Below are 15,285 nucleotides of genomic sequence, written 5' to 3'. Positions count from 1 at the left end.
TAGTTATTACAATTATTTGCTAGAAAAAAAAATTTATTTTTTATAAAATTAATATATTTTTTATTTCACTTCTAGGCCAGCACACAGCTATCTCCCTGCCACTCGCTGGGTGCATCCATGCATATGAACAAACATATGCACAAGCAACTATATGTACAAATTAGTCTTTTCATTCACCTTTTTAATCCATCCCTTAGGAAATATCACTGTGTGAGGGAGATAGGATATGAAATGACACTCATTTATTTCACTCATATAAACAAACTGACAAGGGTATTAAAGCTAGAAGATCTGTGAAATAGATTATCCTCGTTTAGGTGAGAATCTGCTACAGTGTTGCTAGTCATGAATGATAGTGAAATAAAGATTTCTAAAGTGTTGGTGCCCAATTTTAAAAAGTGTGAGGGGAATAGATTGTATCTATGGGACAGGTAGATTATAGATCATAACTTTTTTCCTATGCAACTTATAGAGTAATTTATCCTGAAAACAAATAATTAAAACCTTTCAGCACATATCGAAAAAAAAAAAAAATGTGATTATAAATGGAAAAAGCAATATGATTTTTCAGCCATCAAAGTCAGCAACTTGAGCTGTGGACATTTTATGTTTGAATTTAGGCCTAGAAACAAATTGATACTGAGATAAAAATCCTTGAACAACAAGCTGAGATTATCTATTGACCAATGGATGTAATTGAAGTATTGGCGATTTCATACAGATACTATGATCTCATTGGGACTTAAATTTGTGTTTTGGAAGAATGGCCCATATATAAATATATATAGATCAGCTTATGGAGAAAACCAGTATAATAACACAGAGAGAAAGAACTAAAAATATCATTTATCACAGTAAGCTTTCTTTAAATTCTGTAAATCACATGGTGTTCATAAAAAGCTTTAGTAGTATGAAGGTATCAAACTTAAGATGCTATCTGTCAACAGTATTTTTTTTTAGTGAATAGTTTATTTTTCAACTTAAATTTTGAATAATATTCAGGTAATCAGATGCACTTTGTCATGTATTCATCATATGAATGAAACAGACATTCTTCAGTATAAAGATTATATGTAGTATATGTTACATATAGTATTATATGTCGCACCCTCAATGTAATACTAACATAACTAAAAAATCTAACATTTCAGAAATGGCTTATATATTTCTGTATATAATTCTACTTGGTGATCAGCTCCTACCACATATATTTGAAAACAGAATATTTAATTTTTTATACATGAGAAAATGATAAAATTTACCTCCATTGGGGATGAACAGCAATTCCTCTGGGATTTTCCAGTCCACTTGTAATAATATTATAGATTTGTCTATCATCTAGCCTCGCTGCACCAATGACACGTAAACCTGAGTCAGTCCAATATAGTACACGGTTCATCCAATCAATAGTAAGGCCCTCAGCAGACTTCACTCCTTTTAGGAAATTTAAAAAACTGAGTAGTAAATTAGTTTAAAAAATTTTAACATGTCATGTTAAGATGAATAATAAAATAATAACAATAACATATATATGTCAACTTTGAATATGCTGAGAAAGAGCATTTTTTCATGTTTCAATATAACAAAATGTTGCTGATGATTTTGATGAAATTTGCCTAATGAGCCACTTTATATCTTAAAGCCATTTTACTTTCCATATACAGCACATTTCCCTTCTCTCTCTCCCTCCTCCAAAAAAAAAGCAGGAAAAAGTTACAACAAGAAGTAATTTTAATCAGCACATAACTCAAAAATTATACATTTTATGGAAAATTATAATATCCCTTTAAAGTAACATAAACTCTCTACCAGACTGAAAAAAAAAATAAATTATTTAAATTGAATGAGTATTATTAGAAAAGATAAAGCTTATTGCAATTTGCTCTCATGTTTTTAAAAGTACTTTGTGCAGGTTCCCATTCAATTTTTATTACTTTATGGAATAATTCGAAAACTATAATTTCTTACATAATTCCTTCCTATTTTCCTCAATACATTGTTAACCTCTGACTAAATGTTATATCACTTGAATTACCATCAGCGCAATATTCATCCCATGAGCCTCAGGAGAAAATCAAATATATTAGACCCCCTGTGGCTCCTGCCAAAAATAAATTAAAATGAATCAATAATGAACTTAAAAGTACAATTGCTTCAAGGAAGATTCTGCAGTTTATCACTGATATATATGAAAACTATAGTTCTATAATAAATAGATTTTGGATAAGTAATTCAAGATTTTGGTAATAAAAATCAAGAAAAGTACCCCTTGTAAATGTTAATTTTTTTTTAATGTTTGATACTTCATAAATATCGTAAAGTGCCCAGGACCTCCTGAGTACAGGGTGATCCTGATTATCATGCACAACATTTCATCAAATCTTTAGGTTGTTCTTGCAATGGACCAAATATCATGATTGTATATTGGAACAGGCTTCACGTATGTTGAACAGGCAATGCTTAGGATTTCATAAAGTTTTTTACAATGATAGTATCTGTGAGAGGGAAGAGAAAAAATGTTTTTATGTGGATTTAACAATTTTCTTTACTTAACTGAGGCCTCAAAAAGATCTTTAATCAATTGTGTGTTGTGTTCTATTTCAATACGTGATCTTTTCTTTTTTTTTAAATATTATTTTTACTTTTCAAAGGCTAAGTTTGAAAACATGGGTGAAAAAACACCTACTTCTCATTAGCATGATTTAAATTCAATTGCATTAGGTACTTCTCCCATTATCAGTAATCTTAAATTTGAAATTTATTATACATTCTTTCACTAATCATTCAAACCACTTGAGGAGACCAAGCTGATAAATGAAGTTTTATAAAAAAAAATCCAAAATGAATGGGCTGATGATAGTTATGCATCCAGTTTACCTGTTGATCAGACTAATGATTTTGAATAATCCATAGCAGCATCTGTTAACAATAGTTGTTCAGTAACTTATTTTAGCTCTAGGTATTTTAGTGTGAAATAATAGATGTAGTATTGGATACTTGTGTCAGGGATATTTTTCCAAAATAGTTTCTAATGTAAATATTCATTCAATAAAGCAAGCCTAGTTCATCACAACAATAAGTAATAGCTAATTGAACAGTGTATGTCAAAGTTATTTATATGCCTATGATAGCAGTAAAATGTTGTGGTAATTAGCATGGACCAGTTATGTCTAGTTTTTCATCATCCTTGCTCTTAGTTCTCCTGATGAGATAAAAAAAAACAAAAAACCCGTCAAGGGTGAATAACTAAAAAAAAAAAAGTTCATACACACCTGAAACAATGAAATCTTGGACATCGCTACCATCGTACTTGGAGCTTTTGATTTTTTGGCTCAAAATGTCGCTCCAATAAACTCTACCTTCTACACAGTCTATTGCAATTCCTAAACAAATCGATAGTTTACTTATAATCTATGTTAAAATAAAAAAATTAAAAATAACTAAATTTAATTTAATAAATTAAAACAGAGAAGTTAAATGAATGGGGCCAAACTCACTAAATAGTCCCACCTTTATTTTAAAATAACCCCTAATCATGATTTGATCTCTAAGGTGTCTCATTATCTAAGCTTCTTAAGTATGTTTGGCAAGTGGGAATGATATCTATCATCTTAAAGCTTTAATAATTTTAAAAATTACTAATAATGCTGATACTTTATATAATAATTTCTGACCTATAGGCAGACAGAAAGTGGACCAATAACAAAATTAAGGGCTGCTTCTTAAGTCTGGGCTTATAACTAATTTAAGACTAATCCTACTCTAATCTGTCAGTATCTATTTCATATATATCATTATCATCCTAATATCAAGGAAAATGGCTGAATTGAAATGACGGATCCTTGAAACAAGTCAAATATGAAAGGTAGATAAAGAGAGAAACTTTTTCACAGTAAGCATTTCAAAAACATTTTTAAAATATAAAACAAAATTTAGCAAGTCTTTCTGTTCTTACCAATAGCTCTTTGATTTCCACTCATCTGTATTGGTCTACCAATATTTCTTCCTACTGGTTGGAAAGGTAACCGGATTGTCGATCTCCCTTTATTTAACAGGAGAAATTCCTCCTCTTGTTTATTTATAGCTAAAAACAAGTACATGATAGATTTAATATTGTGAAGGCATGTAATTTGAATTATGAAACAAAAATAAAATAGCTCTACCTTTGCAATAAGAACCATTGCCAAAGAATCCTTCATTACACTGGCAATTGTATGTGTAGGTGGCATGAGCAAATATACAAGTTGCATCCTCACTACATATATCTGGGTGCTCATGGCAAGTAATGATTTCATTACAGGTGTAACCATCTCCTTCATAACCCTTTAAGCAAATGATTCCTCGTAAATAAGGAGTTAAAAAAAAGTCCAATTAAACTTTTTAGGTTGTTTTTTAATTTCTTTGATATACTGGCAAATTTAATGGAATAATATGTTCTATTACAAAAATGTGATTCCAGGAAAATTCAATTAAATGCTCTTTTATTCCTATTGTAGACTGAAAAACTTTATTGTTATCACTAGAATTTAACAATCAGAAAAATTAAACATGGTGATATGTAGTAAGAAGAGAGAGAGAGAGAGAAACACTTCATTGAAAATGTGTGTGCTGCCCAACTGCATTGTGTTCCCTTATAAACAACATACTTACAACCAGTAAAAATAATTTTTTTTCAAACCACACAAACATATATATTGTCATTGTATAAAAATTAAGTTACATGCTAATGATACATGATTTTTTTGTTCTTTTTCCTTTATATATTTTAATTTTTTTTTTTACCTTTTTATTTGTCTTTATACATTTAATCTTCCAAGAAAAAAAATTTCTATTTTCCTAAAATTTTACATTATATATTCTTCAACAAAGCTCTTAAAATTATTGGTCTTGGATTGGTGATGCATATACTAAATTGGAACAATGGACACAGTACAAAGAAACCTATAACAAACCTTCCTATCAGCCTCAAGATTTTTCATAAACATTCAAATTGATACAGTAGAGTATTTCAATAAGTGTTAAAAAGCAAACATTAAAGCTGAAGTCACACATTTTAAGGTGTTCACTCTTATCTTGCTTTCAGGTCATAAACAGTAAAATCATATATATTTGATAAGGTACCTCTTTGTTAATATAAACCAAACCATAAAAGAGATTATTTTAAAATAATTTTATAGCATGGTAAGAATATTATACTAATAAACAGTAAAGTTTAAAAAACGAAAATCTTGAAATAATAATTTTTCATTACATAACTTATAACAAGGCCTAAAAAAAAATAAATCTATACAATATGAAGGGACCCTCACTCACACTGGCAAAAATATCACTCAAAATTTTATACACAAATATTGTTCTAACTTTTTGTATAAAATATTAAATGGTTGTGGAACCCTCACACTACACAAAATTGTTGCACAAAATTTTATTTTCGATTAAATTTTTCACAGTGAAAGGACAGAATCTCACATTGTACTCGGCCATACCTGCCTACATTGCTTTACCCAGGGCAGGATTTCATCCGGAGGATGAAAGTATCTTAATTGCATTGTGTGCAGTGTTGATGGAAACTTTAAATAATAATAAGAAAAGAATGAGCGTGGGTCAGAAATTAGCCGGTTGATGACCAACCATTGGTCATCGTAACCTTCTTTGTGAACTGAGTCTGGAAACAATACTTTATTGTGGTGCATGCGGTGAAAGCTTTTGACTGAGAGAATTTGTAAAAAACATTTAAATTGGTTTACAAAATGTTTAATAGTCTTTTTTTCACAATATTTCACCTCACACTGGCAAAAAACTTTCACAAAATTTTGAAGATGCCATTTTGCCAGTATGAGCCCCTCTTAACAGAAATTAATGTTGAATGCATCCCAAAACTAAAATACTTCTAATAAACTTGAAATAATTGCTTAGTTAAAAAGAAAACTTAGTCATGTATAACCAAAGATTAATAAGATATCTTATTTCTTAAAACTAGTTTCTGTTTAAACATCAAGTTTTCATACTTACAGCATGACATCTGCACCTATGCCCTTCTTCAGTTGGATCATACACACAATCTGCCTGTGGGCTGCAGTTACCTAATGTATCACAGCCTTGTATTTCTTTTTCACAGTTCTCAATTCCATCTCCTATATAACCTTCGATGCATATGCAAGTTCCAGCATCACAAGTAGCATATTGATGACATGTTGGGCATTGTGGTTCTGAGAATTCTGAAATGTTGAGTAAAATAATGTGGTAAACTTAAAATACAACATTTTTAAGTATAGCAAAACTTCTTTAGTACAGAATTCCCAAGTTTGGAATGTATTGATATTGTAATTCTAATTTACTGAATGACATAGAAGGCGTCACAACATGTATGTTTCCCACCATAATGTACTTTGTGAGTTAGACTGGGTCATGAGATGAGAGTGTACTGAGCTTATGTTTTATGAGTATTATATCTTATTTTATTTCTCGAATCTTGCTTTATTTACTTACCAACATGTTGACCAAATACAAATTTTTAATAATTGGTTAACAAAAATTATTCTTGAAATCATCAAAATGTTACATAGTTAAGAATATTGTTTTAATGGTATATTAAAATTAAATTATAATGTCAAGAAGCTGTGCAAAATATTGGCTATCTAACTGGTTACAAATTTATTCTAGCCAGAGTTTGAGGGTTGAACTCTCACATGCTGAATTAGAAATAGCATGTGAGTAGCATCATTTCTGACTCAAGAGGCCCAACACACTGACTGTTATAACAAACTAATTGGCTCAACATACCAACTCCCCAATAACAAACAGATTGTCTCAACACTCTAACCGCACCAACATACTAATGGTCCCAAAAAACTTGACTAACATAGAAAAGATTTGTAGTTCTGCATTAATTGAAATATTAATTACAATGAATTGTTAGTTAGTTTTCACATAATGTGATTTGGACTGCAAATGATTTTAACCATTTTCAGTCCAAAGTCAAAATTTTACCGTGAAAATTTTATAAGTGATTTCAACTTAAACGGACTCGGACCCTCCCTTTCATTGTGCTTATTATCCAACTGTTCTTGTCTCCACAGGCATCCTGCAAAACCTCAAATTTCGTATTTGCAGTGTTGATTAGAGTTATAATTGGAGGTACTAAAGTGGTAACAATAAAACCAAAAGGCATTATTGATAAATTCATTACTTATACTTAATATTTATTATATTGAACCATTAAAAAAAATAAAGAGCTTTTAGAAAGACTTATCAAGCCTAAGATTTACTAGGAAACATTAAAAGGCGGAAATTTGAAAAAAATTTCTTTCTATTAAAGAAATACTATAACTTTTATTCCTCTCGAAACCACTTTTTACCTATTCCAAATCTACTGCTTTCATTTATTTTTTATTTAACTTCAATTACTCTAATTGACAAGCCACTTTCTATCAGTACAAAACCCCATGTTATGCTGAGATTTTTGGGCCTAATCTGTACACCACATTTTTTTTCATTAAGTACTTTTTAAAAGTAGAATTAAGGCCAATTAGGTAACCAAGTGAATATTTAGTTTAATTTATCCCCTTTTCAACTTTTTAGCACCTATGAGCCAATTTAAAGAACTGAAACAATCATACAACACTCATTTTCTTGTCATTAAATTAAAATCAGCCAATAATAGACTTTTTCACATCAACATTTACTGAATTGATTAGCTAGGCCAGTCCACTACAAATGACATACTCTAGTTACTAATGAACTCTGGGTTACTAATGAACTAAGAACTGTTGAACTACCATGTTAGCAGAAAACTAAATTGAATTTTTTTATATACAAATCTATACTTATATCCAATCACTCTATGAAAATATACCAGAGAAAAATAATTTTGGACTCCTCAGAAACATTTCAGTTTTTCTTTCTAAAAGTATTTATATTGGATAATTTTTAATTCAAAATTTTGTGTTATTGTACTTTAAAGTTAAGCATTAATTAAATATTTAGTTGCATGTTTGTATGCAATAATTTTTTTTACTCTAAACCCAGTTTTCCAAAGAGCCATAAGAGGTAATTAGGCATTTCTGGCATTTTCTATGCCAGAACCACAATGTACATAGTGATAGAATGAACAAATTTGGGCACGAAGCAACAATTTTGATATAATCTATTATCACGGTTTTAAAAAGCAAAATTAAGTAATAATTAACCACTAATGATACAATTATTTTATGTGCGAACCAAAATTCTAAATTAATATTTAGTAATTATTAAACCTTATATTGATTTACAGGTAAAATGCTAATATACATAGTAATGCCATACCAGATATAGAATAGCACGTTGTTCCATCTCCTTGAAAACCTTCTTTACAAATGCATATGTACCTTTCAGAAGTTGAATCAAAACGGCATTCAGCATTAATATCACAGATAGGACTCTCATTGCAAGACATTTCTAGAAAATATAGAAAAGAAAAAAATATAAATAATTACAGATCACTATTTAAAATAACTAATTTAAATAATAATACTGCTCACCAAACTCAGTGCACGAAAAACCATCCCCTTCAAATCCCGGATTACATTTGCATTCATAATCTCTTCTCTCTGATACATATATACACATGGCATTTTTATCACAATTGTTCAACTCCTTACAAGTTGCTGAAACAGGGAATTAAATCTTTAAAAAAAAAATGTTATTAATTAGTTCCTGTAACAAATAACCAAAACTAAAAGTACAAAAATACTTGATAAATAAAAGTTCAAGTTAAATAAATTACTAAAAGAAACAATAAGTAAACATTTAGAGGAACCGATAACCAGAAATGGAAAGTTGATCAACGAAAAAAAAAATGTTCATCGGCAAGAGCATTGTAAGTATATTGCTGGTCAAATATAAAACCACTTAATCCACTCAACAAAGAGAGGAAATGATTTTCTACTTTATCTCAGAGTACAATATTGAATTGAACAAGGTAAATATAAACATACACCAAAATTTTCTAGTAAAAATATAGTACATCATTAGTACAGAATTAAGTAATAAGTAAAATGCAAGACTGGAATTTTACAAAAGTTTAGGGGCCAACTTTCCTGAAAATAATATGATTAATGAAACAGAGATTAATGAGATGGCAAATCAGCCAGCCAAATCTTTATTGTCGCATAAAGAAGACTATTATACTTTCAAAAACTATTTAAGATACTCTTAGAAAACAATGATGAACATCATTTTATATAAATACATTTGATTTTAATTTATAGTTCTAAAACATTATAAAGAATTCAATGTAAAAATAAAAAGAGGTCAAGTGACAAATTTAATGGTTAAAAGTTTTATCTCTTAAACCCTCTTTTCAGTCCAAATGCCTGTCCCTTTAGGTTTTGAGAGAAATAAGAAGGGGGAGAGGTCACTCTAATTGGGTGAAAGACCCAATGATCTATGCTATCTACTGTAAAAAGCAGGGCAACGATTTTATGATCACCCAGGAAAGCGGAACCAGGCTTTTATTACAGCTTACAGGCTGGCAGTATTGGTAAGTTTAATTTTAAACTGCTGCCATACCCTCCCTACAATGAAAAACCATTTATTAGTTTTCAGGGACATGTCAACAGGCTTGAAATCATACAACTCAACTAAATTATCTGATTCATCAATAATCCCATAGAAATGAAAAATAAAAAGGAGTGAAAGCATTGAAAAAGAGACGTTAGTGTTTCTGTATCACAATTCTGAGTAGATTTTAGTTTGTAGAAGGAAGCTCTAATGAGGAATGAGCATATATGTATATGAGCATTTTTATGTATGTATATATTCTTACGGTGCCTGTAATTAGGGTGAGTAGCTGGTTGAGGAACACATAGTTGTCCATTGTCTACATAACCTGGAGGACACCAGCATTCTCCGTTCATACACGTTCTTACTAAGGCATTTTCATTGGCTGGAGGAAGGCAAGATGAATGATCTTGAATATAACCCTCTTTACAGATACATGTAGCAAAATCAATAGTTGCGTTCCACTGACAGATAAAATTTTCTTTGCAATCACTATCACCCTCACAAGCACCTATCGAAAATATAAAAAGTTTTTCATTAGCATGAATTGTTGAGATAAGGTTTTAAATATAAATCATCATCATCATCGTTATTATGAATAAATAATCACTATAGTAATATTAATAGCTATACTGAAATCTAAGATAGTAAGGAAATAATTAATAATATTTATAAAAAGTGGAAAATGGTTTGTTGACTGTTTAAAATTGAAGGATAAGATGGTTCAGGTGGCAGACATAATTCATGATTGTCACCCATACTATCTCATCCTTTTATGTACATGAAGCTTTGAAATAATTTAAAATATTTGTTACAGTAGTATGATTATACTGAATAATCAAAGTTTTAGTCATTTATTATCCAATTACAATTTCTTGATAGGCTAATTAAAAAGTTTCTAAAATAAATGTTGTTGTTTTTTCAAAGCAGTGAAAATAATAAAGATTAATACCTATAGGAATGCACTCAGGTGGAGTACCAGAGTATCCAGGCTCACATACGCATTCTGGGCCATTACCTGTCTCTCGGCAGATACTACCACTAGGGCAGTCCATATTTTCACAGTCTCCCTCATCCTCTAGTCAAAATTATATAATTATTAGGTTGGAGATAAAATTAGTAGATTAAAGTTATAATAAATTGAATTCAACTAGCCTTTCATACTTTTTAATTAATAATAATTTCATATTTGGAAGAAGAATTTCTTGATCATATTATATGGTAAGGAAGGTACAGTAGTATTAGTGTATAAGAAGTTAAAACTTTGTCCTAACAAAACAGAAAATTTGTTGAAAAGAAATTAACTTTAGTATAAAGAACCATTTTTGAATAGATGAAATATAATGTTTACTAATCAAAATATGCTCTATATAATTCTTTTAAAAACAATTTTTTTAACTTCCTCTTGTTCTCTAATGGTGGAATCATTAACTCATTTAAAATGGCTTTAACAAGTTAGCCTCAATGCAATGGGAGAATTCCGTGGGATACCACCAGATATACTACCTATGCTCATGGTCTACAAGAGCAAATAATGATGCTAAAGGCCTCACCAAAGCTGGTGCCAAAATAAGCCTGTAATTTCCTAGGCCTTATCAAAACACAAAATTAAAATTTGGAATATTTTTCAACATCAGCCTCATAGTAGCAAAATGAAATGTTAAAAATGCTTTAATATCAGCACTCATTGTGTTAAAATATTCATTTAAAAATACAAGGATTAACCATATGAGAGAATCTGCTGTATTGAATTAATATAAGAAAGTTTTACCCATCAAACATCAATATAGCAAATTCTTCAATGGAACAAATTTTTTTCAGAATCCCTTGAGATTCGTTATAACAAGGTTCCACTGTATTCTAACTTATAATTAATTACTTTATTGCTGGTTAACTAATAGTTATATTGTACAGTAATATTTTATTAATTTTGGTAAAAAAGTAATGTAAGCCAGTCATCATGTAATGAATTAAGAGACTTTTTTTACTATTAAATACCAAACTGTTAGTATACTTGGAATGAAAAACATAATTATTCAATAGATTTTAACATAGATAGAATAGATTTTAACAACTGCAAAACTTACTAACACATGAGTATCCATCTCCTACAAAACCTTCTGGACAAAGACAAGAATATGAACCAACTGAATTAACACACTCAGCTGATTGATCACAAGGTTCACTAATGGAGCACTCATCAATATCTTCACATGAGAATCCAATTTCAGAACCGTCAGGATTTTTTTCAAATCTGAAAAAACAAAACAAATAAAATCTCTTTAAATGATTCATTTAAATAGACAGTAAAGTCAGAGTTGATTTGTAAAATGTACCCAGTATTACAGCTACAAGAATGTAAACGTTCATAGTCTCTGCAAAAACCATTGAGAAGTGTTGGTGGTTTGGGTGGTTCTATTGCTAAAAATCAGAAGAAATGCAGGTTGTTGTAATGCACATACAAAGTATAATGATATTTTAAAATAATTAATTTCTCCTTTCATTGTTATCAGTATAATCAATATACCTTCACATTGGCGGCCATCTCCTGTGTAATCAGGAAAACACTGACAATAGTACGTTCCTACTTCATTTACACATAAAGCTTTGCTGTGGCAATTAGCAGAACCATCTTCACATTCATTTATGTCAACACAGCCAAACTCAGATGATTGATCTGGCAATGTCTGAAACCTGTAGTTATAATTGCATTAGTATTTTAATAAACAAAATGATTGATAAATATAAATAATGAAATAATAAAGTTATTCATAAATTGTTCCTCTGTCCTTTCAATATTTTTTCTCCTTTTAATAATAACTAAAACTACTTATGGTGCCCTTATTAAAAAGAAAACAAAAAGTTAAAAAAAAGAAACGGCTGAAACACAATTTATATCAATAATTTATAAAGTATGAGATAAGATAGCATTAAAAGAGAGGAAACATCCCCATAGAAAATTCAATTATAAAAAGAAGAAAATACTTTAATTACTTTATTTACCCTGGATTGCAGACACATCTGAAAGAATCATCTTCAACTAAACAAGAGCTATTAGCTACACATGTAACTTGTCCCTCTATACATGGGTCGTGGCCCTCTGAAACAAAATTAAATGTGATATTTATCTACTATTTTGCAAGATTTAAAAAATGTATACATCCAGCAGTTCAGAGTTTTTTTTTTTAACTAATTCAAAAAGAATGAATTATTTGAGATAACAAAATGAATAGATTATTTGCAAATAATTTTTTAACACTAAAAAAAATTATATTACAGTACCATCAATTTTTATTTGTTATCTTTGTGGTCTCAGTCCATGTTTGAGCGGAAAAAGGAACTGCTATAATTTTTTTAATGTGAATTAAAAATATCCAGTTCATTAGCAGGTACATAGGCCCTGTTAAAAAATTATTAATATATTTTTATAAATGTATAAGGTTAAGGCGAAATTTATGAAACTAAAGTTTTTTTGTTTTTTAAAAATATTTTTTAAAGCAGGAGTTTCATACATTTCTCTTTAGTCACATTTGCCAAAGCTTTCATTATATGACCACACTAACAAACTTATGAAAAGATAATATTTTTAAAATATATAAAATTTAAGGTGAGAAATTTCTCCTCCCCTTTATGAATTTATAAAAATGTATAATTAGTTTTAATAAGGGACTGCATACATGTTACTGAACCAATCGTTTTTGAATTTAGGTGATTAATTCATACAGAAAAAAATATAACAGTTCCTTAGCAGCTTAAACATAAACTGAGACCAAAACAAAAAAAAAAACTGTGTTATGTGATAAATGTAAACAATAAATTTGCCTTTTATTTACATCCTCAGGTTACATATTTGGCCTAGTTCTTATAAATATGAATGATTTTTCAAAATTACAACAAACCAAAATAAGGTTTTGAGAGTGATTGAGCCTCCAAGGTCCCAGTGTGCAATGGGAGAACTGACAACTGAAACAGCAAGAGATTTAAAAGATAGGGAAGTCCCAGCAGGTGGAGATACCTTTCCTATCCAAGAATCTATTGAATTACTCTCTATAATACTCCCAATTTACATCCCAAAGTCAATCTATGGCTGATACAACAAAAAATAAATTTTCTGCTGCAGCTGTACTCGAACCAAGGCCTAAGAGTTCAACAAAGAGGCCACAACTAATTCTGAATATATAATATAAATAAAACAGTTTTAATTTATATTAATAATGTAGTAATAATAATAATTCTTAACACTTTAAAGATTATGATAAAAAGTGAATAATAAAGTAAAATGATAAAACTGATATTATAAGTACTTTACAGTAGATGGAAATTTCATTTTAGATGTCTAACTTGCCTGCATTTTGAGAAATTTTATTGGTTGATGCCAGTCGAAGAATCATATCTTTGGGTTCATAACTAAGATAATGTCTAGAAGATTTTAATCTTAATGACGAAAGCCCTTTGTAGGCTGAAGGACAGTGTTCTTTAAACTCTATACTCTGATCTACAAATACTTCGAAGGATTCCTTATAATTGTCAATATACTCTATCGTCTGCCTAGATTGTGATCTGAAAAAACCTGAAACAAAGTTCACTGTCTTAGTAAATCATTTAGTATTATATTTAAAATGAATGTGAGAATGAAGATAATAGCAGTAAAACTAAAATTAGGTACAATCATCATAGTAAGGTTCTTTTTGGAATGATTATTCTAAAATGAAGATCCCAAGTCAAAATCAATTAGTGAACTGTTTCACCACAACAGTCTTACTGATCAATCACCATATTACTAAATAACATCTTACTATTTTATAATGCTTAATACAATTTCCAACATAATTCAGAATTCAGTCCACAAGATGGCAGGTTTATGCAAGGCAAAAGTGAATTATTAAATAATATTATTATTAGCTTGGCACTACAACTCAATGGCGAGTCCTGGCCTCCTGCACCTGCCTCCACCAATTGCTGTGATCTTATGCGGCTGCCATCCAGTTCCTCACTCCCATCATGGTCCTGGCATCAACCGTTCACACTGTCACTCCATCGATGGCGAGGTCTTCCTATATATCTTGTTCCATAAAGTACCTCTGTCACTATTTTCCTTGGCAGTTCATTCTCAGCCATCCGAGCAACATGTCCAGTCCACCTCACTCTACTGAGCCTCACAAACTGGACAACCTCTGGTTCCTTAAATAAATCTTTGAGCTCCTGGTTTTTAGGCAGAAGTGAATAATTAAGTAAAATGATAAAACTAATGTTATAAGTACTTTACGGTAGATGAAAATTTCACTTTTGATGTCTAACTTGCCTGCACTTTGAGAAATTTTATTGGTTGATGCCAGTCGAAGAATCTGTTGTAGAAAATAGGTTTTATTATTTGATTTGTAAATAAAACAGTAGATGGCAACATTGCTCTCTGACAGAAAACCTTTGTTAGTGGCAGTCGGTCGTGGCGTCTATTAGTGAAAACATACACTCTTTGTCTTTGTTTATAAAACCCTTCCTAAATTCTAAAATAAACGAGTATCAGAGTGTGATTTAGTGCATAAAAGGTTAAATGACAAGAGTAATTTACGTATATTAATGGATATGTAAATTTTGTGATTTTATTTAGGACTAACCGCTGAAATCAAAACACAAAGGACAATGGATGCCTCAGTATTCAACATTAAAAGCTTGCTGCAGCTAATTACAGAATCTGGTTGATGAAAATTGAAGACAATAAGTATTTAGTGGAGTAAGAAACCAAAG

The 15,285-nt window shown here is 30.0% G+C and overlaps 1 protein-coding gene across 1 annotated transcript in view; it reads right to left on the bottom strand.

Annotated features, from left to right (window-relative positions):
- Positions 1-1,262: 1,262 nt before the first annotated feature.
- The window catches only part of Ndg (Nidogen), a gene marked incomplete at its 3' end in the record, with an annotated part of 41,761 nt that continues 27,738 nt past the window's right edge, over positions 1,263-15,285 (bottom strand). The window contains 14 exon segments of the mRNA XM_067045739.1: positions 1,263-1,434; positions 3,273-3,383; positions 3,956-4,084; positions 4,164-4,323; positions 6,013-6,218; positions 8,305-8,436; positions 8,520-8,645; positions 9,806-10,051; positions 10,493-10,618; positions 11,628-11,794; positions 11,877-11,961; positions 12,068-12,234; positions 12,544-12,640; positions 13,886-14,110. Of these exon segments, the coding sequence (XP_066901840.1) occupies positions 1,263-1,434; positions 3,273-3,383; positions 3,956-4,084; positions 4,164-4,323; positions 6,013-6,218; positions 8,305-8,436; positions 8,520-8,645; positions 9,806-10,051; positions 10,493-10,618; positions 11,628-11,794; positions 11,877-11,961; positions 12,068-12,234; positions 12,544-12,640; positions 13,886-14,110 (2,149 nt within the window).

The sequence above is a fragment of the Halyomorpha halys genome, unplaced genomic scaffold, assembly GCF_000696795.3.
Source record: "Halyomorpha halys isolate HHAL.00 unplaced genomic scaffold, Hhal_1.1 Scaffold1069.1, whole genome shotgun sequence".
Lineage (NCBI taxonomy): Eukaryota > Metazoa > Arthropoda > Insecta > Hemiptera > Pentatomidae > Halyomorpha > Halyomorpha halys.
This window is presented reverse-complemented; position numbering and strand designations above follow the sequence as displayed.